Consider the following 26627-nt stretch of genomic DNA (forward strand, 5'->3'; position numbering starts at 1 on the left):
TGATACCCATGATGTCATAACTGATATAGTGGCAACATTTCCAGGAAGCACACATGATGCGTACATATTCAGGCACAGTGGGACACACCAACACCTAGAATGTGGGGAGTTTGATGATGGATATTTATTAGGTACTGCGTAGTACACACCAATGTCAGAAATACATTTCAATGCATAACCATGTTATGCCATGCTCCTATCTGCTGTTTTGTTATACAGGTGATAGTGCATATGCACTGAGGCCATGGATACTCACCCCATACTTAACACATGCCAATCAGAATGAGAGGCGCTACAACATTGGACATCAGCGAACCAGAACCATCATTGAGAGGACCTTTGGCATGTTGAAATCATGTTTTTACAAAACACAAAAGTAGAGGTGCACTCCAGTATGCACCAGAGACTGCATGCAAGATTGTGGCGACATGTACCATCCTGCACAACATAGCAACCAGACATGGGCTACATCTCACCCTAGATTAAACAAATTCTGAGGATAAGGAGCAGGAGCCACCACAACAACAGGGGACACACTCTCAGTGCCTCTCACATGTGTGGCTTATCAAAATAAATATTCCTCACACTTTGGACTTCTGTACTACATTACCCATAATGCACTGAACTTGAGGTGGGCATAGGCATGGAACAATTTGTATGATGCATGCTTTTGTGAACTGTGGTTGTGTGCATGGTGCCTTGAATAGTGTAATTAAGTGAGAATTACTTACTTTTGGATGTTCCAGGTGCTGAACTGTCCAGGTCCCCAATTCCAACAGCCTCTGGCTCCAGAGTGCTCTCCACCATGCTCTCCATTGCTGTGGGTGGTGGTACTGTGGGTGGTCCCCCACCTGTTCCATGCGCCTCCTTCAACCGCTCTGCAACACTTTCCTTGGTTTTTGACCTAAGGTCATACCATCTTTTGTGCACCTCCTCGATGGAGCGATGACTGACTCCAATGGCATTTATCTTGCTTTGTATGTCCAGCCAAATCTTCTTTTTTTTGTGTGTCAGGGACACTCATTGCTGCCTTTCCAAAGAGGACCTCATGGTGTAGGCAGCACTCCCCATTGAGAACCTCCAACTCTCTATCAGAGAATTTCAGCTTTCTCTTCCTCCCTGCCGTGGTTGCCTCCTGTGTTTGGCTTGCCATGGCTGCAGTTGTTCATCTCAGCTGGGTGTGCCTCTGCTGTCTGTCCTAGCTAGACTCCCCCCACTTCCATGGGAGCTACTTCCTGGTTCTGAGGTCCTCATCCAACACCAAGAAGTGTAGCTTTTCTTTATTTTTGCACCCATTCGCTAATTGCGACTCGGTCGCAATTTGCGATTTTGTTAAACACCTATGTGCAATTTAGGAAATTGCAATTTGTGATTTCGCAAATTGTGATGCGACTTGGCACCAAATCGCAAAATTGATTTGCGATTTTTTCTTACATCGCATTGAGTCACTATTTCCGACTCGCAATTTTTTAGCTTCGTACATGTTGCCCATAATCTTTTAATATTATTTAATTTTCTCAGCAGTCATGGACCCCTGAGGAGGCTTCGCGGACCCCCAGGGGTCCCCGGACCACAGGTTGGGAACCACTGATCTACAAATTCAAATGTCAAACACGGAATTGCAAACAGAAAATTCTTGTACTATAATATTAATGAAAAACAAAGGCTTAAGGATATCAACGATCTTCGCTTACTTCTATTGATGATCTAGGTAAAAATCATAGTAGCAACTTTACATTTATTTAAAACGTAATTCATTTTTTTTAAAAGACGAGTGCTAATTTGGCTTTGAAACCTCTATAATACTGACATTACACAGTAAAAAAGGTTCAACATAAAAGTTGGTAACACAGCAACAATCCTTCACTTCTGCTTACTTCTGGGAGCTCCTCCGGGAGGCCGAGCCGAGGTTTGCCGGGACCCCAGCCTGGTCCCTTGAATACAACTGAAACCTTATTCCAGAATCCGGGAGTGGCCCACAATGTGTTCCAAATATAGACCAAGTGTTGAAACTGTGAAGACAAAATACACATTATACTTAGTCTTACCTAAGAGTGCTTATAAAGGTTATCCATTAGAAGTAAAAACAAATAACTCGGTGTAGGTTTGAACTTCCTGTCTCTAATTTCTTCCATTTGCATTCTTTCTTAACTAAATGACAGGCAGGATCTTTGTACTTTCAACTAAACCCATAATTTTAACGCATGGCAAAAGCGTCCTCTGACCTGCAGCTATAACACCATATGGCAATTATAACAGGAAATGAGCCTATTCTTTGTTTCTATTCCATATCAATCTGAATGTCCTTGTAAAAGATGAATTTTCTGCAGATTGCTTAGCAGGGTTGGTTGTGGCAAAAAATAGGAAAATTCCATACAAGGGACAGAGTTATAAGTCAGCATCATGTCGGAACTGGTCACTTCTCAGGCTCTCCTACTGTTTCTACAGGACAGCCATGTATGTATCACTAGATCCAAATTTCTGAGAATGGATTTATTTCCATGTTTCTGTTGTATTCGTTTTCAACTCTACTGCATAAAAATTATTACGCATTGCTAAAAGTTTTTCAGCTTGCCAAGGTTCAGAATCCAGTCTATCCATGGAAAATGAGCAGTCTGTAGACGGTTGGCACTTAAAATACTTTACAAAGTTAATTTCTAGGACTTCCTTGGTTCCAGTTGTATTATTTTGTATGTTTGCTCCCTTAAAATTTAGGGGTGTCTTATCATTTTAATATTTTTGAGATGTATTTCTTATGCAAATTATAGGTTGTTTCATAAAATGCGCACAGGTTTCTGATGTCGGATGGTTAAAAAGAATAGCCCAGACGCACACATGATATTACATCCAGGCACCTCCTTAAAGAAAAGATCCTGGGGAAAATGCGCAAAGCGGCACTCTGTTTCTGAGTGCCTGTGCAGCAGTAGGCCATGCACACTGGCCTCCACACCGTGGCCTTACCTGCTACTCTGTGGTTGATAAGAGGGGTCTCTGTGTCTCTACACATAATAGTGCTACATATCTCCCATAGGTCGTGTATAGAGTTAGGTTTGAGCCAAAATGGGAATGGTAAGTTTAAGCTTGTAGGTTAGGTGGTGCATCAGGGACACTCTTTTTGACTGTAAATATTTTTTCTTTGTTTTATATAGTGGAAATACACATACCCAAAATGTTTACTATGGCTAGGTCAGCTGCATAGATTAGAATAATTTAATCTGTTAAATCAAATAGAATTTGCTGAAGATGAATAATCTTATAGATTGGAGAAGACCTGGGTAATATAAAAAAACGTCATTATGTTTACAAGCACTATCAGAGGCTAAAATGTAATTGAAAGATTTGGGGTACCCCTGACGTGGCATCTGAATATAGAAGAGCCTGAAAATCATGTGCAAAATCTGCTGTCCTCCCACTAGTTTTATGCCTCTGTGCACCAGCTCTCGTCCAACCAGCATTCTGTAAAAGCTCCATTGGGAATAGACCATCGTTTTGTACTTGCAAAGTGCCCACACGCAAGCTGGTGCATTTTGTACTCACTTTTGATATGTCTAACCTGTAGAGTAGGTTTAGCAAGAACCACTGATGAGGCGCTAGGCCATAGAATAACTTAAAAATCAGTTGGGAGGTTCTGTGCTGCCCCATTATCTCTCTGCTTTCATTCCCCACCTCTCATCTACATACCAACACTTCAAAGATCCATATGGTGACATAGATCAATAGTGAAGTGCAGAAAGTAAGGGACTCTTTTATAATTGTTACTTTGATATCACAGTCATCCGCTTCTGTGGTGAGGCATGATAGGGCTCTCTTTGTACCTCCATTTCAGAAAGCACACTTTAACTTAGCATTTCTTTTCTGATGGTGACCTTTTACATTACATTTCACTCATGTGATAATGTACTGAGAATTCACTGTACATGCAGCTTTTTTTCTGTAAGCTTTGCCGCCAACTAGTCTGTGTTCAATCCTTCTAAGGCTAGGCACATAGAACAAGATGTCTTGCATTGTGTCCGTGGAGACAGCTCCATACTTGCAGACATATTTTTGCATCAGCCCTGCACCTCTGGCACAGTGCAACGCAAACAGTACTTGTATCATAAAAACTGCCTTTGCGCCACATTCAGCTAGTGGAGCAATTCAGCAAGGATTATCCTGGAATGCAGTGCACAGTGGCCAAGATGCAACCTTACTGACTCTGACCTCTACTCTGTACAGGACAATAGCCTGCACTATTTCAGACTGGCTTCCCAGTACATCTTATCCAGGTATGGGGGGCTAGGCTATCTCAATTGATTTGGCAGAGGGTTATCCCTTTCTGCTTTTGATAGTGTAGGTGGTAACAGATAGTAGTGTACCAACATAACAACATTATCATGGTTGAACTGTTTATCTTTTTCACAATTTTCATAATGCTGGTTCCCATGCTTTGTCTTGTTTGCTTAATAATAGCAGCTCGTGTCTTTTATGCAAGAATATAACTTTCATAATAAAACAACATTCACACATTTTTCTTTTGTCTCATCTTGGGTATGCAGTGTGACAACAAAAGGGTAGATATGTTTCCACAATTTCCTCTGGAATCTTGGTAGTCATGTCAGAGGTTGCAAATACCAACTGGGACCCTTGTGAGTTTAGGGGGTTCAGATGGGGCACTGTGAACTAGCTAGGAATTATGTCAACCTGTCCAGGTGGTATAGGAGGACTGAGTCCCTCTGTACTGACATTTATGTTGACAAGATACACAGTCCTACTTGATTTGTAGGAACCAGATGACACTTCAGTCTCAGTCGACTGAATACCCCAAAGATCAGGCAAGTATAAAACACATACCCAGCTCTCAAAAAGGATTTTGATACTTCACTATATTAATCAGGTCCTTCAGATAACTTTTCTCATACCTCAATGCAAAACTACATGATGTTTATGCAGATCATGTTACAAGAGATCCTTGTGGCTTTTGCTTGTATTAAATTAGCCCCAATTATGTATTCCCCCCATTTCAAAGTGGCACAAATACTTATTAATGAATAAAAATCTGATGGCTTAGAAAGCTTCCTCTCCATGTGTCTCTAAAGAGGCGAGATCACAGATTCAAGATGCAACAACCAGTGTGGATGGAAAAATATATATATGTTCCAAAGTCTCTAGAGTAGTCGAATGCTTTAGATGAGGAAGATCCTGGTCCCATAACCATTAGCTTAGGAACAGGAAAACTAGCAGTACAATTGTTGAGAAGCTCTGCAGGGGCAAATCACAGTTTAAAAGCAAACATATCCTTTATTGTTTCTTAATTGTAAAGAGAAAGCTAATTGTAATCTTGCAGGAAACATAGCTGCTGACTACTGCACTGGAAATGGAATGTCAATGATGTTGGCCAGTATTGATGGAGTTATGTGAACACTGCTTGCTCTGGGATCATGGTAAAAATATAGATAGATAGATAGATAGATAGATAGATAGATAGATAGATAGATAGATAGATAGATTTGTTTGTGCCATGATGGACAAGTTAAGGTGCGATCTTCGAGAGATCTGCTTAAGGTGATTTTAATTTAATTTAAAATTAGGCCTCACTGAAGTGGTTGGGTGATTTGATAAATCAATTTTGTTATCACTATGCATAATGTAACACCAGGAATACCAAAATGATGTGTGACCTATTATTAGAAAACCATCTGATAGCATTGAATAGATGGTATGCAGATTGCTTAGCTGCAAAAACATGTGCCTATGGTAATAAAAAAAATCAGATCACAACATCTTCATGCTTCCTTTGAATCACCTCTACTATTCAAGTGTGCCATCCTGTGCATGCCTGATTGGCAGATAGTTGTTGCCACGGATATCATACAAGATACTCAGAAGGAGTGATAGTGAAATTACAACAAATAAAAGTAGAGACAAATTGTTTTCTTGAAAAAATGACATACTTCGGTACTGAGACATAACAGTGAAGAAGGATGGATATTTTTCAGTGCCCACTGGAATCTAATATAGATAGGGATAAGATGCTTACTGGTCAGAACCAGGATGTGTAGTTTCATAGAAATGCTTTAATTTACAGACATCCAAGATGTTTTTAAACACATAAAAGAAGGTAAGTATCCTATTGATTATAAAAAGCCATATATAGAAAGATAGGCAGATTACAAAAGAAAACAAACACATGGTTTGTAATAATGTCCCGAGTTTCTGGATGACAAAGACTGTTAGGTTAGCATTGGGGTTATGCTTTGGGATTTATTTGCAACTTAAAGATTATTGAAAAGTTTACAGTCTTCTAAAATTGAAACACTGACTGCTATATGTCTGAAAAGGTTTGAAGGCTCATTAAAAGAAATCTGAGGTCTTGTCATTACAAGAACAATGGATTATTAAACACAGTGCCTCATCCCTCCCTCACACATCTGTCTTATGCAAAGAAAGGTAATTTCAGATAAACAGATGCTTTTATTGGGTTTTTATTAGTTATACTCACAATTGTCTAAATTTACTACAAACACTTCTTCGGCCCTTGGTTTCATATGTCAGTAAATTGTATTTGTACCCTTTGTTTTAAATGTCTTTTTCATGTAATCCTAGGATATTGCTCAGTCAAATTAGTTTTTATAATTTTTGCAATTAGTCTGGGTGACTATATTTTTCATTTGTAAAACTAAAAATTGTGTCAATTTATAAATGCTTTTTGATCACCTTAAAGTTAATTATGTTTATGTTATGCTTCAGATACTGTGGAGGAAAATGCACACTGAAGATCAGAAGATGTTTAGTAGAAAAATATAGCAAGAAGCAATTCGAAAGACATAGCACCTGAACTTCACTGTCTGAGCCATTGAAGCGTGCACAGCTAAATCAACTTCATTTTAACTTTCTTTTATACATTTGCTATAATGCAGACAGCCAAAGATAGAACAAATGATTTAAAGCAGCTAACAAGCAAGTGCCTAGCTCTTCTCACAGGACGAATGTGAGAAGTGAAAAGATACAAAGGGGTAAGCTGGCAAGCTGACATCACTAAATCTGAGGTTTCTCACTTGACTATGCCACTTTCAAAATCAGACCTTACTTACTAAGACAGCCAGGTTAAATGTGCAGTTTACAGCATCAGATTACAAAAAATAGTATGTTTTCAATGTGTGTTAATGTGCAATAATGCAGGAGTGGTGCTAGGACTTTAGGCTGCATAAATTAATTTTTCAATAAAAATGTATTTGAGGATGAGGACTGTTGGAAATGTCCCTTTTCTGTAGGGTCATCCTCAGACTTTTTGCCTGCCTTTTCCCTTTAATTTTTGCTTTATTTATTTATTTTTTACTCTAGGACTTTGGGCACTTCTGATCAGTGCTAAAGAGCATGTGCACTTAGGTAGGCTCTAGTTAGCCCCAGTGGCAGGGTGCAGTGTATTTAAAATGTTGTACATGCATCTTTAAGTTAAACATGTCCAGGTAGTGAAAAACTGCTAAATGTGTTTTTCACTACTGCAAGGCATAACTCTCCCATAGGATAACATTGGGACTACTTTAAAACATCTTTTAATTGTAACTCCCACTTGGGAAAAGATAGGAATGTGGAGTTTGGTATCTCTGAACTCACAATTTAAAAACACAGCTTATGATGATATTGGATTTTAAATTGTAAGTGTCAAAAAGACACTTTTAGAAAGTTGCCATTTTCTTGCTTTAACCATTCTGTGCCTCTGCCTACCTCTGAATACATGTCTGGGTTGGGTGACAGCTGCACTCTGTGCATTCCCTTTAGACAGCCACATACAATGGTAGATTGGGTGTGATTGGATGGGGCTAATAGGGCAGTTAACTGGCTTGAAGGGGGCTGAGCTTAGCATTGCCTTACTTACACCTAAATAGACATCTACTGTCCACCCACATTAGGGATTAATGATCCTGTATTGTCACTCCAGGTAGCTCAGAGCCAGGACAGGGGAGGGGGGCATATGTACATTTCAAAGGCCTGCCTTTGGAAGCTTCTCCCACCTTCCAGAACAAGGACAGCAAAGTATTAGTACTGGGCTCCAAACCCCACCAAATCAGATCTATACTGAAACCACGACACTCCGCCAGGAAGAAAGACTCCTGTGCTGCCAGGAGGGACTGTCACTCTGTATCTGCATTGCTGTGTTGTCCTACTGCTTGCTGTGCTGTAGGATGAACTGCCGCTTTGCTATGTTGGCCTGCTACCGACTACTTCTATCCTGCAGTGAGAGGGACTGGACTTGCTCTCTACATCCTTGAACCCAAGAATCTCCAAGGGATTCTTGGCTTGCCCCTATTCTTCAGTCTCAGGGACATCAAACACTGCCTACAACCCACTAGCTACAGCACTTGGACTCTGCCATCTGTGAGTCTACCTGCCAAGTGGTGCTATCACAGTTCTGGACCCTTGGAGTGGGCCTAAAGTGCTCTGCCTTTTGTTGTTATTATGAGAACTGACACAAAGCCTTGCAAAGCAACGCCATGCAGACCACACAACAGGATTTATGGGACTGTGTTCAGTCAACCCAAGTGGGTCCCTGTAGCTGGCCTTCACTCCATCGTGGTCGGCCTGAACTTGTGACTTTGCTCTGGTCCAACCTGACCAGATACCCACCGTTGGCACTTTTTGCTTCTATGCAGTATTTTTTACCTAAATCTTTAAAAATGAATATTTCAGGATCTACTTATTGGATTTTTGTCATTTCGGTCTTTTTTATTCAAATCAGTATTATCTATTTTTCTAACATGGTGTTGAGTCTTTTTGTTGTGTCTTTCACTGTGTTACTGTAATCAGCTGTTGCACAAATACTTTACACAGTGCCTCTTAAGTTAAGTCTGACTGCTCTGTGCCAAGCTACCAGAAGGTGAGCACAGGTTAATTTAGGGTGTGTATCTGAGGGATTGTGGTCCCTTCTTGGACAGTGTGCAAACCTCTGCCAACTAGAGACCCAATTTCTAATAGGGACTACATACACTTTTTGCTTGCTGTCACTGTGGTAGAAGACACTGTTTATTGTTTATGGAAAAAATATTCTTGAATAAACTTTGTATAATAAATTAAAGCAAAAACTATTTACAAACAGTAAAGACATGCATGGAACATCAGATTCCAGAAGCTACAATATCACACAATGAGGCCCACTTAAAATACAATTGCCTTTGTGTCTAGAAAGTGATTGTCTTTGTGCCTAGAAAGTGATTGAAGATCTGTACTGGGCTTTATATATCTGAGAAGTACCACTTTATTTGCAGGTCATTGACCTACTGCATTAGGTGGGACTCTGTGATCTGCAGGATGGAGCAGATCATGTGATGCATTAGGGAGCACAGAGTGATCCACAGCAATGCATGTAATAAGAAACTACAGGGAACTAATTGAAGTAAAATGCATATGAGTAATTACTTTTGAGAGGCACAAAGCTAACTATGGCTAAGAATCATACTTAAAAGAACTTACATTGTGCCCATATGGGTGGACACATGTGGCATAAGAGAAGTCCAATCCATTAAGAGCAAAGATATTTCATTTATTAGCATCTCACATCTTTTTGAGTGTTTCTTTCATGTTGATATCCCAAATATTTTACTGTGAGTAGTAACACATGAAGCAGGTAGCATTTGAGACATATAAGTTACATAAAGGTGTTTCAATAAATAGCCATTGTCAGTCTAATTAACATGTTCAACTAACACAAACTATTTTACTTAGACCAGCTCTCAAACGTTTGCATTTCCCTTTGTTCATGTTTCCTTGCCAAAAGGGACAGTACCTTGCTATCAATCGTAGTAATGGTACATGACAAAAGTAAGACTCCCTAAACGACTTTGTTTTTGAACACTTATTGTGAGCCCGGTGGAGCAAAGATAAATAGAATGACTTATACAGCACATTCCTGGTTTCTATACAGTTTTTCAAAAGACCCAATTATCAACAGTGTCTCATACACCAGAAGAGATCATATAGAAGCATGGTAGAAAAACACGCACAATTCTTCTGCTGATTCCTAGAACAAATCCCACAACTCTACAAAAACATTTTATCTCTAGTCTTCACATCCTGTAACCAGTACTCATGAAAGAAGGCAGCAGAGATACACACTAAGCCATCCTTAAAATCAAAGATGGGGATATACAATATTTTTGATCTGTAGTAATGATATTTTGAATAAGAGGAGAAGAAAAGTTTGACCCAGAGTCATTTTAAGCAGTAATGCTGTATCACTTTTCAAAAGTAAAAATCTTGAATTACTATTTGGTTTTCTAACAACTACATTAAATACCCACTTATGATGTCAAATATTAAACTACTAATATTACCTGAACTTGGAAAGGATTAAATGTGTTTATTGGGTGCGTAAGTCCATAAACAACCTTCTCTTTTTCTGGTACAAATGTTCCTAGAAAAATATGACATTAATTAAAAAAATTATGGAATGAAAATAAGGTTTTGGTAGATAGGGTACAAAACGTGAATATTTTCACTCCTACTTACCAAACATTCTGTCCCAGATAATAAGGGTACCTGCATAGTTTGCATCAATGCAGTAAGGGTTTCGTCCTGCAAAAGAATAGGAATAAGGTACTTTCATGGAGTATGAAGATGTTCAGAAGCTTAAGAAACTTTATTTGAGAACTGAACTGTTTAAAACTGTTTTAAAATCTTCTGAAGGATATGGATGAGGGGGAACGTTTGAATAAAAGGTTATGAGCAACAGCAGCAACCAAGACCTAAACTAAGTTATGTAGAAGGTTCTTTAAAAATGTATCATAAGATTTTAAATGTTTCAATGTATGCCTAAGGGTTTTCAGGGCTGTCAGATTTCATTGCTAGACCATAATATGAGTGGACCTGGTTGACACTGGCTCAATGATTTACTACAAATTAACCAGTACAGTACACCATCACGCTGTATCAGGTAAATATGACCAAGCTCCCCTCTGTGCATAATATTACTTTTTGCAGAAAAATAGTTAAGGTTTGATTAATTAGATGCAGAAGGGAGAAAAAAAACCTTGAACCTTCTCCTGTTGTCAGCATATATCCCTTGAACCAGCCCACACACATCTAGCAAGCCCTCTGACATATCAGGAAGAAACTGAAGCCCTCCACTTTAGGAAATACATCACCCACATATGATATGTCAAAGTGACAGACCCAGGGGAAAATCCTTTCTCCTAATTCCACTATACAGCACTTTCCTTAAACCTATCCATGAACAGCCCTTTGTTGCTTCATATCTAGAATTAGATTTTAGCTATAAAAATCCCCATATTGTTACATATACATTGTCCAAACACTAACGTCTGCTTACTTCCACCTTTCAGTCAAGAGGATTAAATCAGGCAAAGAATGTCCATGATGCTAGTTATCAGGCCACAAGCGAGGTACATGGGATCATTAAATGGCACTGCTTTGTGCCAAAAGTGCACAAACCCCATTACCTGAGAGGGAAGGAAGAGTCATCACATCATCAAATGTGCCCTTCAAAGTAATTAAAGGAGCGGAAATCTGAAGTCGTAACTTGCCGCCAAATGCAGTTCCTCTAGCACAAGTAAACGTACTCTGTGTAATGACATCATAGTTCTTTGAAATGCTATTTACAAAACTGATGAAGAATGAAAACTGTGATACTGATTAACTCATTAAGCCCAGTCAGGAATATAAATTTGCCAGATATGCTATGTGGTCACACTCTGCCACATTTCTCAATGCAGACAAAAGAAATGGAACAGAATGAGGACTTCACACCATGCTTTGGACTCCAGACATTGCTGTGTCTGGACCTATACACTGAATCCCACTCACAGTACTCTATCTCGACGTTTCTGCACAACTGATTTAGGACAACATCTATGACCTACCTCTGCATAACAGAACAAAGCCACAGAAATGTTTTTTGAGAGATCCAACAGGAAGAAGCCCACAACTTTGACGTCAGGGCCTCATGTTCTCCTATTGAGTCAATCCAATGCTGTAACATTTACTTTGGACCTTGTCTGTGATCTGCTCTGTTTGAAGTAACAGGGCTAGATGTTGTTTTACTATTTCCAATCAAATATATTTTTAGAAGGCCAGTTCACAAAAACCTACCCATTTTAAATAGAATAATTTATTGTGAGAGAATCTTTATGGACAGTGTCTAACCACTATTAGCTTAAATAAGAGCCTATACTTAGGGCCTCCTTATGAGTGTGGCAAGCCGAGAACCGCCACACTCACGTTCACGGTTGGACCACCGCAAACCAGGCGGTCGACCGCCCAATTACAACTTTGGTGGGTGGACCCACCTAAAGACCACCGTCCCCGCCATGATCATAGATCCTGATGGGGTGAGGGTAGCTCTGAACTCAGGGATGCCTGGCTGATTACAACCCCAATTTCCGCCAGCCTTTTTGTGGTGGGCCCCCCTGCCCAGCACCTTCAGCATACACACTGTCTGCTCTGCAGACAGTGCGCATCCTGAAGGAGCTGGATGCCCCCCTCTGTGCTACAATATAGTTCTATACCGTAGCATGGTTCCGGCCGGACTGACCAGTGGAAACGTGTATTAAAATGTTCCCACCAGTCAGCCCGGCAGGAACATTGCTCGGGGGGACATCACCGCCATGGTGGTGGTGTCCTTCCAGTGAGTTTGGGAGTCCCACGGTAGGACCGCCAAACTGGAAATCAGGCTATGAGTTTTTTTTATTGAATTAATTTCTAATTGTTCTGATATTTGCTCCTTTCAGTTTGTGGCATCTCATATCCCATAGCTCTTTTATGTATGTTTATTTTGACATCAACGTGCACCACTTCTTAGGTTAAGTCCTGAGTTTGAGCAGAGTAGGAAAAGCAGAGTTAGCGTCTGTCTTAGATGGGCTCTTACTCTGGGAATAGTAAGATATGGATATTGTAAAAGTGTGCTTAGGGTGCATTACACTTCTATCGTCTGTTCCATCTCGGTCCTAGTGATTTTCTATATGCACAAAAACATAAGTAACTAAAAAACGAATAAAAAGACCACAATTATATGTGCAAGCTTCTATTTCTAAAGCAATCCACCTGCACAAAATACTTATCAAAGGGTCCCTAAACAGGCTGTCCATATTAATAACAACTTCAGACAAATGACTGAACAACAGCACATTGATTGCCTCAGGGTATGAAAAGGGAGTCTCATTTTAAATTGCTGATTTACATTTTTTTTTATCTAGATGGCCTTGTTGAATATAATAACAACAAAGATTTAGAAGGATTAAATGGTCTTGCACACTGGAGGCAGGTAGAAAGTAACCAAGTGATAGATGCAACACTGTGAATAGTGTAGATTAGCACTTTTTATGAACATCTTCACAAATGGTCACCTATTATAATCAACTGTGGTTTCATCTTTCTACTCTAAAATACTACAGTTTGCTATTGAATATTTGGCTTCCAGAGGAAATGAGGCCACGAATAAAAACAAAATGTTCTTAACAAGATTAACAAAGACATGGCGCAAGGCAGCAAGACAAATTACTGTGCTGCGTCACATGTTTTGGGCAGGAATGCACCATATCTACTAGGATATGACACATTCTCGCTCTCTCTATGCACTGGTGCACACAGTGCAGTCTAGCGTCAATGTAGGTACCTGTGCCATGGTGCAAGGGTGCCTTTGTTACAGGCAGATTTGTTTCTGTGCAGGAGGAAACACCTTCTTTCACAAACACAATCCTCAACAGTATTTTCATCTTTCTATAGGTGCTGCTCCCCTGGGAAGGTGTGCCTATTTGAAGCATCCCAAGGTTTATCTAGCAGTAAATCCAGGAATGTGCCAAAATCCATGGGTGGATGCATCAGAACATCCATGCCTCACCCATTGAACGCCTTATCAGGGCAGGGTAATGGAACTTGCACTGAATTGTGTTACTCCAGATTTACTATGCCATGCAGCACCATGCAAGGTGGCGCTGCGTGGCATGGTAAATCTCACTTAAGTCTTGTGCTGCACTTGTGTTGCGTTGTGTGACACAAGGGCAATAAAATTCTTTAGTAAATCTGGCCCGGGCCTAAACAAATGTGTAATAATTATGTAAAATAGTGACTTTGGGCCAGATGTGGAAATGGGACTGCGTGTCGCAAATAGTAAGGGGTGTTCACCTTCCTATTTGCGAGTCGCATCGCGATGTAGGATTGCTTTGTGACCGCGAACGCGGTCGCAAAGCAATTTGCAGTTACCACCAGTGTCACACTGGTGGTAACCCATTCGCAAAAGGGAAGGGGTCCCTATGGGACCCCTTCCCCTTTGTGAATGGCCTTGAAAACATTTTTTCATTTTTCACTTTGTAATGCATCTCGTTTTACTTTAAGGAAAACGGGCCGCATTACAAAAAAAAAAAAAAGAATTGCTTTATTTAAAAAGCATTCACAGACATGGTGGTCGGCTGTCTCCAGCAGGCCACCATCCCTGTGAGTGCTGCGACTCACAAGGGGGTCACAAATTGCGACGCACCTCATTAATATTAATGAGGTGGGCCTTTGCGACCCCCTTGCGACTCGCAGCTGGTGTCAGGGAAAACATCCTGCATCCGGCATTGCGACTCGCAAATTGCGACTCGCTCAGACTCGCAATTTACGAGTCGCAATGCCGGAATTTCGTACATCTGGCCCTTTGATTCCAGAAAACAATCTACCTTTCAAGATTGTTACAAGCCAGTACTATTCTATTGACGTGATGAAGAAAACCTTTGCATATGTTTAACAATTGTTAAGTTGGAGTGATAGACAATATTTTATTTCGAATCAGTCAAAAATATTTAGAACACTGGTACATGTACTAAAATGAAAATTAACAGATTTTCCGTTGAGGAAAAGTTACACCTTGATGCAGTTCTACAAATGCATTCTATATTTTGATTGACCGTTATGGTCATGCTGCCATTTAACAGGATATGGAAATAATATTCAAATTTATTAGATACTCATGGTCACAGAAACCCCGTTCGGCCCACTGCAATTCCCTAACCATTTACATTTGCTGCACTTTGTAACTGACAGTCACCAAGAAATATGTTTGTTTAAGGCACAATATGCGACTGTAAATGGAGACAGCCATTCATCCCTTTGATGTCTCGGATGTTAACATGTGTCGCTTTGACACCTTTTAGGTCTACTGGCTCGTATGAAGGAAGGCTAATCTAAATAAAAAAGGTATTGTATTATCATAGTCCGACCCCGTGGAGACCTTCCCAGCCTTACTCCATCATCGGTGGCCATGAGCGTGTCTAAGACAATACAGAACTAGCAAAAAACTAAATGTTCGTGACAAGTGTCAATAAGATCCAGTATGCTCACATCGAGTATCATCTTCTAAGAGGCACTTTTACCATCATAAGGTTTTGTCCTCAGGCATTTTCTTCTTCACTGTGGTCTCATGACAAGAGTTCATTGAAGTGGGCCCTTTGTCAGCCATCACTGAAGCTTTATCCCACCTGTTATACACATCCAAAGGTGAACTTCATCATTGGGCCCAAACTCTTATTCAGTAACATCTAAATGGGCTTAATTAGACTTGGGCTTACAATAAGTCATTCGTCCCACAAGCTTTGATGTTATTTTTGTAAGATCACAATTTTTTTTCACTGAATTGGATTGGCCCAAACATACCATGTCGATGTTTGACCCAATTGCTGTACATTTGGGATGATAGGACCTACTTTTTATTTTCCATTGTCTTACATTTTTCTTTCTTAGATGTAGTGACATTGAGTTAAGATATTTTATAAGTTTCAAAATTGTGATTTAGAACTTCGTCTTTAATTCTTAATTGTATTTCTGTATAAATCTTTGTTTGGCTTAGTCAAGCTATTATGAAGTCAACACATACATCTGAAAGAGACTACTTGTGGGGAATTGCCTGGTGAGTTTGTTATGGATGGATTCCATAACACATATTAAAGAATTGATCTCACTCCACCCTCAGTGTCAACACGTGCTTCCTTACAGTTTGTTCCTATCCCTAGTTTGCATAATGTATACAAAATGTATCTTAACCCCTTAGGTGCGGGCGTCGGCTGCACTAACTCCCTGGTGCGGGTCACGACCAGAGTATTTTTATTTTTTTTCTCCCCGGGAGACACAGAAGCTTTTCCGTGTCTCCCCCACCCGCCCCTTTGTGACGTCAATGCGTCGTGAGGTGCGCTGACGTCACTTTGTTGATTTCCCCATCGGAGAAGGAAGTGGCCTTGTGGCCGCTTCCTGCTCCGATGGGGAAAACGGCCCCAAACGGCCTTCCCCACATTCGGGAAGGCCTCGTAAGAAAGGGGAGACTCTCCCTTTTCTTACGAGGCCTTCCTGAAAGTGTTCCAAGTGTTGCACAGCTGCGATCGGGGGCCAGGAAACACCACTATAACCCAGGGATTTCACTTGGGGGGGGTCGGCCCCCTTTTAAAAAAGGTAGGTGCCCCCTGGGGGGGGGGTGCGATCTCTTTCAATCGCGTCCCCCCCAGGGGCTAAATTTTATTAAAAACATTTGTTTAATAAAAAAAAAAAATACATAAAAAAGAAATGGTCAGGGGGTCGCCCGTGGGCAGGGCGACCCCCTGTGGGGGCAATATATTTTTTTAGTAGTTGTAGGGTTTACCTGGGGGACATTTTGGCCCCCAAGGAAACCATACAACTACAAAAAAAATAATAATATATATATATATATATATATATATGTATATATATATATATAGATCTATATATATAGATATATCTATGTAGATATATCTACATGATTATATCTATAGATCTATCTATAGATATCTATGTAGATAGATATCTATATATAGAGATATATATATATATATATATAAATATATATATATATATATATATATATATATATATATATATATATATATATCACTTTTGTCAATACCAGGAAAACCAGACCCACATATAAAAGTGATATATATATATATATATATATTTGCCACCAGTTGCCTTGCAGTTGCAGCTTGCATCTTCAAAGCAATGCACATACTTCAACTGAAGCATTTCACCTGTAGCTTTTAGGCAGCAATTAAAAAGTCAAGTAGGTATTGTGATTATGTTTCCGCTACAAAAGGATCAGACTTTTGTCTAGTGGCAGTTTTAGTCCCATAAACAAGCGCCAAAGGTTTATATGCCTACTGCAAAGAGCAAATCTGTATTTTATGTCAATAGCTGAGTATATTAGTAAAGTCAGCCATCACCTGCGCTATAATACAAATGAAATGTATGTGCGGGCGGCTATGGAGAGATGAAGGGCACTTTTGCTGGGTGGTAATGAGGGAATCCGAGGAGGAGGGAGTGGGAGCACCAATAATGATTGTTGGACTGGGCGCAGGAGGTGCCAAAGACTGTGACGAATGGTATGTGACAAGGTGTATTTTGAGTGTCTTGAAAGAATGTGCTAATTGAGGGAAGAAGCGCAGGTAAGGTGGCCTCTACTGTTGCACGTATCTCACGCACACCATCGATTTTTCTACGTAGGCTAGTGTTTTAGAGCAACAGTTTAGCCAATAGCAGAGATGGCATCTTGATGGATGACTGCTGCTGTCACTCGGGTTATAGAGGACAGCTCTGACATAGGATCAGAGACTGAGACATCAGATACTGAGAAGGCATCTGAGGGATAGGACAATGGCGCAGACTCTGGGAGTGATTTTTCAGTCAGAGGAGTCCCATTCGATAACTCCTCTTCCAGTAAATTATGAGGGAGGTGATGAGGACAGTCCTGCTTTTCCTTCGCAAGCACAGTCTGTGCAAAGGGGTAACAGTGGGTTAGCCCAACCCAGAGAGCAGGTGAATGCGGCGGCAAGCAGAGAGAGAGAGTGCTCTCTTGGGAGCTCCCCAATTTAGTTCAGCCCCAAATTCCACCGCCCTATTCGTATTGTGGAGACATCAAAATTATCTATCACAAAACAAACTGGTTTTGTAAGGCAGGCACTTGTGTTTTTGGTCCTGGGTTCGGCGGCCATATAGAGAAACATACTAAACCAAACATTTCTGGAAACTAGACATTCGGGGGAGTCCACAGAGGTGTGACTTGTGTAGATTCCCCAAAGTTTTCGTACCCAGAATACCCTACAAAGCTGAAATGTTGAATAAAAACTCTATTTTTCTTGCATTTCTGTCACACAAACTACAAGAATATGCTGGGATCCACAAAATTCCTACCACTCAGTGATTCCTCACCTGTCCTGATAAAAACACTACCCCACTTGAGTGCCTATACCTAGTGCCTACGTCAGGAATGGATCACCCCAGGGTCAACAGCTACCTCATGTAAGGACCAACATTGACCGTTGTGTGATCTATTCCTGTCGCGGGCACCAGGCCTACACACACAAGTGAGGTACCATTTTTATTGGGAGACTTGGGGGAACGCTGGGTGGAAGGAAATTTGTGGCTACTCTCAGATTCCAGAACTTTCTGTCACCGAAATGTGAGGAAAAAGTGTTTTTTTAGCCACATTTGGAGGTTTGCAAAGGATTCTGGGTAACAGAACCTGGTCAGAGCCCCACAAGTCACCCCATCTTGGATTCCCCAACGTCTCTAGTTTTAAAAAATGCACAGGTTTGGTAGGTTTCTCTAGGTGCCGGCTGAGCTAGAGGCCAAAATCTACAGGTAGGCACTTTGCAAAAAATACCTCTGTTTTCTGTCAAAAAATGGGATGTGTCCACGTTGTGTTTTGGGGCATTTCCTGTCACGGGCGCTAGGCCTACCCACATAAGTGAGGTATCAATTTTATCGGGAGACTTGGGGGAATAGTGGGTGGAAGAAAATTTGTGTCTCCTCTCAGATTCCAGAACTTTCTCTCACCGAAATGTGAGGAAAAAGAGTTTTTTAAGCCAAATTTTGAGGTTTGCAAAGGATTCTGGGTAATAGAACCTGGTCAGAGCCCCACAAGTCACCCCATCTTGGATTCCCCTAGGTCTCTAGTTTTCAAAAATGCACAGGTTTGGTAGGTTTCCCTAGGTGCCGACTGAGCTAGAGGCCAAAATCTACAGGTAGGCCCTTTGCAAAAAAACCCTCTGTTTTCTGTCAAAAAATGGGATGTGTCCACGTTGTGTTTTGGGGCATTTCCTGTCACGGGCACTAGGCCTACCCACATAAGTGAGGTATCAATTTTATCGGGAGACTTGGGGGAATGCTGGGTGGAAGGAAATTTGTGTCTCGTCTCAGATTCCAGAACTTTCTGTCACCGAAATGTGAGGAAAATGTGTTTTTTAAGCCAGATTTTGAGGTTTGCAAAGGATTCTGGGTAATAGAACCTGGTCAGAGCCCCACAAGTCACCCCATCTTGGATTCCCCTAGGTCTCTAGTTTTAAAAAATGCACAGGTTTGGTAGGTTTCCCTAGGTGCCGGCTGAGCTAGAGGCCAAAATCTACAGCTAGGCACATTGCAAAAAACACGTCAGATTTCAATTTAAAAATGTGATGTGTCCATGTTGCGTTTTCTGTCGCGAGCATTAGGCCTACCCATGCAAGTGAGGTACCATTTTTATTGGGAGACTTGGGGGAACACAGAATAGCAAAACAAGTGTTATTGCCCCTTGTCGTTCTCTACATTTTTTCCTTCCAAATGTAAGACAGTGTGTAAAAAAGACGTCTATTTGAGAAATGGTCTGTAATTCATATGCTAGTATGGGCACCCCGGAATTCAGAGATGTGCAAATAACCACTGCTTCTCAACACCTTATCTTATGCCCATTTTGGAAATACAAAGGTTTTCTTGATACCTATTTTTCACTCTTTATATTTCAGCAAATGAATTGCTGTATACCCGGTATAGAATGAAAACCCATTGCAAGGTGCACGTCATTTATTGGATCTGGGTACCTAGGGATCTTGATGAACCTACAAGCCCTATATATCCTCACAACCGGAAGAGTCCAGCACAGGTAACGGTATATTGCTTTAAAACAATTGACATTGCAGGAAAAAGTTACAGAGTAAAACGTGGAGAAAAATGGCTGTTTTTTTCAGCTCACTTTCAATTTTTTTTTATTTCAGCTGTTATTTTCTGTAGGAAAACCTTGTATGATCTACACAAATGACCCCTTGCTGAATTTCGAATTTTGTCTACTTTTTAGAAACGTTTAGCTTTCTGGGATTCAGCATTGGTTTCACACCCATTCCTGTCACTAACTGGAAGGAGGCTGAAAGCACCAAAAATAGTAAAAATGGGGTATGTCCCAGTAAAATGCCAAAATTGTGTTGAAAAATGTGTTTTTCTGATTCAAGTCTGCCTGTTCCTGAAAGGTGGGAAGAGGGTGATTTTAGGACCAGAAACCCTTTGTTGATGCCATTTTCTGGGAAAAAAACACTAGCCTTCTTCAGCAGCCCTTTTTTCCAATTTTTTTAAAAAAAACGAAATTTTCACTGTATTTTGGCTAATTTCTTGGTCTCCTCCAGGGGAAACCACAAACTCCGGGTACCATTAGAATCCCTAAGATGTTAGAAAAAAAAGGAAGCAAATTTGACGTGGATAGCTTATGTGGACAAAACGTTATGAAGGCCAAAGCGCGAACTACCCCAAATAGCCAAAAAAGGGCTCAGCACTGGGGGGGGGGGGAGATAGGCCCAGCAGCTAAGAGGTTAATAAAACTATATAAATACACCATTTGCGATTCCATTGTTAAACTTGTGCCAGAAGTAAACACCCTTAGGAACCAGTCATTTACAGTGATCTATGGTAAGTGCAAGTATGGTGTTATGGAATGTTTTCCTTCAAGCAAAGATAATCCAGCACACAATAGTGATGGTATATTATTTCAGAGCACAGGACCCATTTATAAGAGGGGCAAGGCCAATGCAAATCAAGTCTTTACCTGGCTGGCAGAGCAGTCAGTTGCCTTTATCATTCCAACTGTAAAATCACCCAGAGGGTTGTAGTTATGCATGCTAGCAAAAGGTCAAGCAAGGATACATGAGCACAGGCGTGCGGCTCCATATGTAAAACTAAAGCAGGCAAAAACACAGCAAACACCACAACAGCACTTGAGATAAATTCAAATACTGCAACATCCAAGACACTGCCTCGCAGGATGGCAAATTACAGGACTGGAAAGCTTATGCTTGGTGGTTTGGTACTGGTGAAGAAACACTGGACTGCAATTAGAAGACGAATAGCTGACAACTCTGTTGGCATCAGCATTACACACCATATGGAACCAGCAACCTTGTTTGTAAGCTCCCTTGCAATTTTTGGTGAAGTGAGTAAGGAGGCCTCATAATAGTTACCAGCAACCATGAATCAATGGCCAATGCCTGATTTCCATGCTCTACTCCCCTTGTGTGCTGCCTATGTATTACTCAGTGAGCACACTATGCTTTCCTTGGACCACTCCTGAACTTTGATACACCAAGCCAGAGGAGATGAATAGGAAAGGGCAGAATGAACATGGGGAAGACCGGAAGCATGAATTATCCTGAGTGCTAGGCCAATTTCATGGAACTGGATATTTGATTTTACAATAATTAATCATACAGTCACCTTTTACAGAGTAATCAAGTAAATGATACACTTTGCTAGAATATTGTGAACTGACAAAGAATTGGTGAAATCACTGTCTTGATAAAGGTTTAATTCTATTTTATTCTATTCACCACCTTTATAAAGCGCATGGCTACCCTACTCCGGGATTCCCAGTGCTGGTGGGATTTGCTCAAGGGAGGAGAAGAAAACTGATTAAGGGAAAAGGTAGATTTTTAAGTGCTTCCTGAAGCTCATGAAATCGTTTTCCCTTCTAGGGTTGTTAGGCAAGGAGTTCACGAACATGGATGCAAAATAAGTAAACAACTGACCTCCAATTCTAGCTCTCCTGATTCTGGGAAAAGCAAGGTTGTGGGCCTGAGGACCCCGATAGTCTGATGAGGTGTAATCAGCTGATGGAGTACTTTTGGGCCCACTTTGTGTTTGGTCCAATGTACAAGGCATAGTACCTTAAATTGTACTATGCAACTTATAGGCAGCCAATGGAGGGTTTTCAGTGCTGCCCGGGCTGACTGCATTTTATGAATACCTATTAGGAATAGTAATTGGGCAGCAGCATTCTGAATGATTTGAGGATTTTTTAATAAACATCCTAGGACTGCTAGGCCAAAGTGAGTTGCCATATTCAAGGTGTCATATAATCAGTCCTTGGATCATTTCTCCGTGGCTCCACCGGGAGCCATTTCAGAGTTTTCCTTAGGGCTCTCATGAGGCCAAATCAGCTTCCAGGCACCTTTTTAACTTGAGAGGACACGGAGAGATGATTATCCAAGGTGATCATTGGGCTCTTCACTTCCCGCTGAGAAACTAGGCATTCCTCTAGGGAACGGGTCCAACTGATCTCCAGCCAGAGCGATGGGTTATTGCCCACCACCATAACCTCTGTTTTCTCCTCATTTAATTTTAAGCAGCTGGCTTCCAGCAATTTAGACACCTTCTCTAAGCAGCTATTAGGTATTGTGGAGGTCTTACCAAGATCGGGAAACAGCAAGACAATTAACTATGTATCATCAGCGTTCAACACTATTGTGAAGCCAAACGAGCAGATGATATCAGATAGCAGATATATATATATATATATATATATATATATATAACGATGAGCCCTGTGGGACCCCACATTTCAGCTGATGACTTGTTGAATGAAATGGTCCCTCACTAACTTGAAAGTCCTGCTTATCCAAGAACGAGGCAAGCCATTTCAAAGCATTCTCTGTAATGCCTGTTTTATCCAATTGATGCAATAGGAAGGAGGAGGTGACCATATAAAAAGCAGCACTTAGGTTAAGGAGAATCAGAGCTGCTGAACCACCCTGATCAAGGACCATCTTAAGATCTTCTGTGGCCCTTAGAAGTGCTGTTTCTGTACTATACCCAGAGCGAACACCTGCTTGGGTAGGATGAAATGTCGTGATGTCGTGTAGGCTCTCATCATTCTAATGCGACTACTGGATTTTGAGTGGCACAATCGCCTGCGGTGTGGGAGACTGAGTCGGACACACTACAGGTGACACCTGTCGCCATAATCCAGGTTATGCTCTGGCTATCTAGCAGTGCCTCATCTCTACCCAATTGTAGGAATGATTGGGCAGCTAAGCACGTGACATAATTGATTTCTCAGGGAAACCGTGGTCACTCACGTCTCAACCGTATCTCTCAGTTACATTAGTCTCACATACAGAATGACAAACAGAGGCAGTATATGTTTCAATAAGATTTTAATGTAGCAAATGCATCTTAGATAGCAATTCATATGCTGCAATAACCAGGACGATACAGCATGACAAGATTAAAATTGTGACAAGGAGAGTAAAGCATAGAAATAACGCTAACATATTGTTACTAGAGTCTATAGACTAATTCCTACCTAGGCTATAATAGAGCACATCATGTCAAGCTCTAAATCTGCCCTCCAGGTTCCCCTGGGAAGACATCATCCCCCATACCTGAGCAAAGGCCTGAAGTCTGCATAAGTAGCTGTAGCGAAGCATTCAGCAATCAGCATACAGTTGTGGTTCTCTGGCTGGAATCTCCCTCTAACGTGTAAGGGACAGGTAGTGTTTATATAATAAAACAGTTGATGGTCTGAGAAAATGTCCCCACGCAAAGATGTGTGTTTTTCTACGAATGTCAGAGACAAAACTTGTACCACATTCACCAGCAACCTATCTTACTACAGCCTTGAAAGAAGCACAGAGTGAGCAAGAATGTCTTGTTTGAGAACGTAGTGCTGGCCTACGCAAAAACAGCTAGATAGAGAGAAATAAAACAAGACCGCTAAACTGGCTATTATAAGAATAATAAATGAAGCTGAATAAAATATATCTAGGTTAAAGTGGACAGCGGCTGGCCTAGTATGTGAAAATAACGTGCAGGGAGCTATAACAAAAATGGCTACACAACACCCTCCCCTTGTCGGTTGAAGGTGGTTCAAAGACTAAATATACATTAAAGCTACTAAGACCCAACCTAAGATATATATGTAAAAAATGTCGATAATGACAAGTTAAAAGGACACATGAGCATATATAAAAGGACAATTTAAAATGTTAAAAGGTGATGAAAAAAAGGGCAGAATTTCAAGAATCAGAGTAATTTTTAAAATTGCCAATTGAATCCGGGACAATGAAGGACAGAAAATCTTTCACCTCAGCAGGTGTTAAAGTTGGGAATGCATTGCCAGGAAGAACCCAGGAGCAGTTGTGTTCCATAGCCTGAGCCTCAGCCAAGGCAGCAGCAATCTGTGGTGTGCCAAATGATTAATTAAGAGCCCCATCCTCTAGGAAGGGCAACTCATGAGCAGCTTTCCGTAGAAAACGCACCTTCAATGCGCATGTCTGGTAATGAAGCCTCAGCGAGAACATCAACAAATCAGCATCCAATGAAAGCAAGCGCTGCGTAGAATGACAAACTTCCAGTGCATGTTCGAAAGAACACCAAAGGCACTGAAACACTGGCTGCACACAATGCAAAACCGGTTTAAATAACAGAGACCAGTCACACTCCAATTCCTGCAGGAGTGTTGCTCAAAAGTACTGCATCATGAGTTCACGACACAGCTGCGCTGGTGGGAGCGCTTTCATTCCTCCTTGTTGCGGTGGGACAGCCATTGCCCATGAAAAGTAGCAACAGCAAAATGGCAACTATTATTGCCAAAGTTAGTGAAAATCCCCTCAAAATACTGGAGACTATTGAGTGGATGGCTGATGGTATTAAACCGAATATGGAGGAGAAGGTGTGAACAAAACCAGAACCAACAGCCTTAAAGAAATTTGCAATTCCAGTATGTTGGACCTGGCCCTTTTACAGGGTCATTCCCCAGACTTTTTGCTTTTTGCCTCCTTATTTTTCTGGCCTTTGTTGGCTGACGTTTTGACTCTGAGGACTTTTTCACTGCTAACCAGTGCTAAAGTGCATGTGCTCTCCCTTACAAAATTGGTATGATTGGCTTATACCTAATTGGCATATTTAATTTACCTATAACACCCTTGTAAAGTGGTATCCCTATACCGAGGGCCTGTAAATTAAATGCTACTAGTGGGCCTGCAGCGCTGCTTGCGCCACCCACTGAAGTAGCCTGTCAAACCTATCTCAGGCCTGCTAGCACAGGGCCTGAGTGCGCAGTTTTCTGCCACAGGGACCTGGCATCTAAATGTACTTGCCAGGCCCAGAAACCCCCTTCTACTACATGTAAGTCACCCCTAAGGTATGCTCTATTTAGCCCTTTAGGCAGGGTGCCATGTATGTAGAAGGCAGGGCGTGTGCCACGTTGCGTGGCCTGACCTGGTAGTGACAAACAGCCTAACTTGGTGTCTCACTGCTGTGAGTGATGCCCTCTCATAGGATTGCATTAGAAATGCCCTGCCTTATGTGTAAGGGGAATTGTCTGATTTATGAGTGGTAGCGTAGGCATGTTTGGTATGGTTGTGATAGTGATTAGAAATGTGGCTTACTGGTGTAGGTGTATTTTGTATTACTGTCACAGAAATGCCACTTCTAGAAAGTGCACATTTATCGGTGCTTATGACTTTGGTGTTTTGCAGCTTGCCACCAATATACGTCTGGGCAGATTGACAGTTGGGGCTTTGTGCATACTTTTCAGACAGCCTGCACACAGGGAGGGTGGAGGTGTCACAGAGGTGCATCTACATACTGTAAAGACTTCCAGGGCTGGGAGAAGGGAGAAGGGAGAGGCGGGGCATACCTGCATTTGTAAAGGCTGTGCCCTGGCCTCGCACAATAGCGTCATTTACCCCCCACGGATGTTTGGAGCCTGTGCTGGAGGAGAGAAAGGGCACTCCTAGAACCAGTTGTAACTGGTTGGAACCCCATCTCCTCCCAATTGCAAAACACACTGAAAACTTAGTATAAGTACAGGGGAATTTTCCCCACAATTTGGACATTCTGAGAACTCCAGGAACCTTACCTGGAGCTAGACAGGACGCTGTTGAAAGGACTCACCAGGACCACATTGGACTGCTGCTGCTGTGCTGACCTGTGACCTGCCTGGTCACAAGGAGGAACTGCCACTGCTTGCACCCCCTTGTTGTGCTGACCTGCTGCTGGGTTCTCCAGCCCTGCACCCCCTTCTTCACCTGTTGTCTCCAGTGGCAGGGTGCTGTGGCCCCTGACCTCTGTAAACTTTCTTCAGCACGAGGAGTGCTGCCTCGGCTGCATAGCACCTTGGGAGCGCTCTCTGGTGACTGTAAAGCGCTTTTCCAAAAGCACGTTTTGCTGCCTCAAGAAAATCACAGCTGCAGCCCGGGCTGCAGATTTGGGCCGTAGCGCTTTGAAAAGCACTCTCTTAATTGCCCCCAAATCACTGCAGCGACCCGGGAGTCTAATTTACATCCAATGCAAGGATCCTGCTCTCTTTTGGTGCCCCCGAGGCACCATAAGAAGCCAAGCGGAGCAAGCGTGCTCCTGTCGGCGCCCCGGGGCACCAGCCCGCTCCAATTCCTCAGGACTCACCGAGGCAGCCCAGGAACAGCTTCATACACTTGTGCACCACATCGGGTGCAGGCGAGTGTCTCCTCGAGTCCCCGGAGGGGTCAGAGCTTCAAAAAGCCTCACAGCAGGACTCGGGGGACGGCGCGGGGAGCGCCCCCTTCCCCAGGTCTCTGCATTAGGAGCAGGATGCTTCTTTT

At 41.7% G+C, this 26627-nt stretch overlaps 1 protein-coding gene across 1 annotated transcript in view; it reads right to left on the bottom strand.

Moving 5' to 3' along the window:
* AGMO (alkylglycerol monooxygenase) overlaps positions 1 to 26627 on the bottom strand; it is a 679770-nt gene that overhangs the window by 245362 nt on the left and 407781 nt on the right. Inside the window, exons 8-10 of the mRNA XM_069211800.1 lie at positions 10483 to 10548; positions 10308 to 10387; positions 1878 to 2012 (exon numbers count right to left, since the gene is read on the bottom strand). Of these exons, the coding sequence (XP_069067901.1) occupies positions 1878 to 2012; positions 10308 to 10387; positions 10483 to 10548 (281 nt within the window). The remainder of the gene's footprint in view (positions 1 to 1877; positions 2013 to 10307; positions 10388 to 10482; positions 10549 to 26627) is intronic.

The sequence above is a fragment of the Pleurodeles waltl genome, chromosome 10 (genome assembly GCF_031143425.1).
Source record: "Pleurodeles waltl isolate 20211129_DDA chromosome 10, aPleWal1.hap1.20221129, whole genome shotgun sequence".
Classification (NCBI taxonomy): Eukaryota; Metazoa; Chordata; class Amphibia; order Caudata; family Salamandridae; genus Pleurodeles; species Pleurodeles waltl.